Source organism: Ichthyophthirius multifiliis (genome assembly GCF_000220395.1).
Source record: "Ichthyophthirius multifiliis unplaced genomic scaffold scaff_1120509250918, whole genome shotgun sequence".
Taxonomy (NCBI): Eukaryota; Ciliophora; class Oligohymenophorea; order Hymenostomatida; genus Ichthyophthirius; species Ichthyophthirius multifiliis.
In genome coordinates, this window is record NW_004086375.1 from 61,041 (window position 1) to 61,577 (window position 537).

General features: G+C 14.3%; 1 protein-coding gene across 1 annotated transcript, besides 2 other annotated features; it reads right to left on the reverse strand. All coding sequences in view use genetic code 6, as the record gives it.

The window, feature by feature from the left end:
* IMG5_112700 (hypothetical protein) lies at window positions 1-537 on the reverse strand (the record flags this gene model as incomplete). The annotated part of the gene is made up of 2 exons (XM_004034771.1): window positions 1-303; window positions 427-537. The coding sequence occupies 2 exons, from the start codon at window positions 535-537 to the stop codon at window positions 19-21; spliced, it is 396 nt and encodes a 131-aa protein (XP_004034819.1). The 3' UTR covers window positions 1-18.
* Window positions 320-388: a microsatellite.
* Window positions 322-375: a microsatellite.

Below are 537 nucleotides of genomic sequence, written 5' to 3' on the forward strand. Positions count from 1 at the left end.
TAAGGAATTCATGCTCTCTCATTTTTAATTAATAAATTTCTTATTGATAAAGACAAATTTCTTTTGAAACACTATTATATTAAAATTCTAATTACATATATTTTTCTTCATATATTTTTAGATTTTATTATGCATTAAGGTATTATTTTTGTAAATTTTCATATTATGATTTTAATTTGATGTATTTTTTTCTAAGTCATTCGCTTTGTCAAAGTAATTATTATTTTATGCCTTTTAATTAATTTATTCATCTATAATTTTTTTACATTTTAATAACTCACCTTATAAAACTTAGTTTTCACTCTTTACATATAAATGTTAAATATTATAAATAAAAATTTAATAATATATATATAAATATAATAATATATAAATTTTTAAAATATATGATCGTCTTTTTAATATTTATATATATATAATATTAACATTTATTTCTTGATATGTAGTGTATTTTATATTCTTTTTCATAGTATTTATTTCTTAATTTTTATAATCTACTTCTTATTATAAATCTTTCATTTATTTTTTTAAACTCAT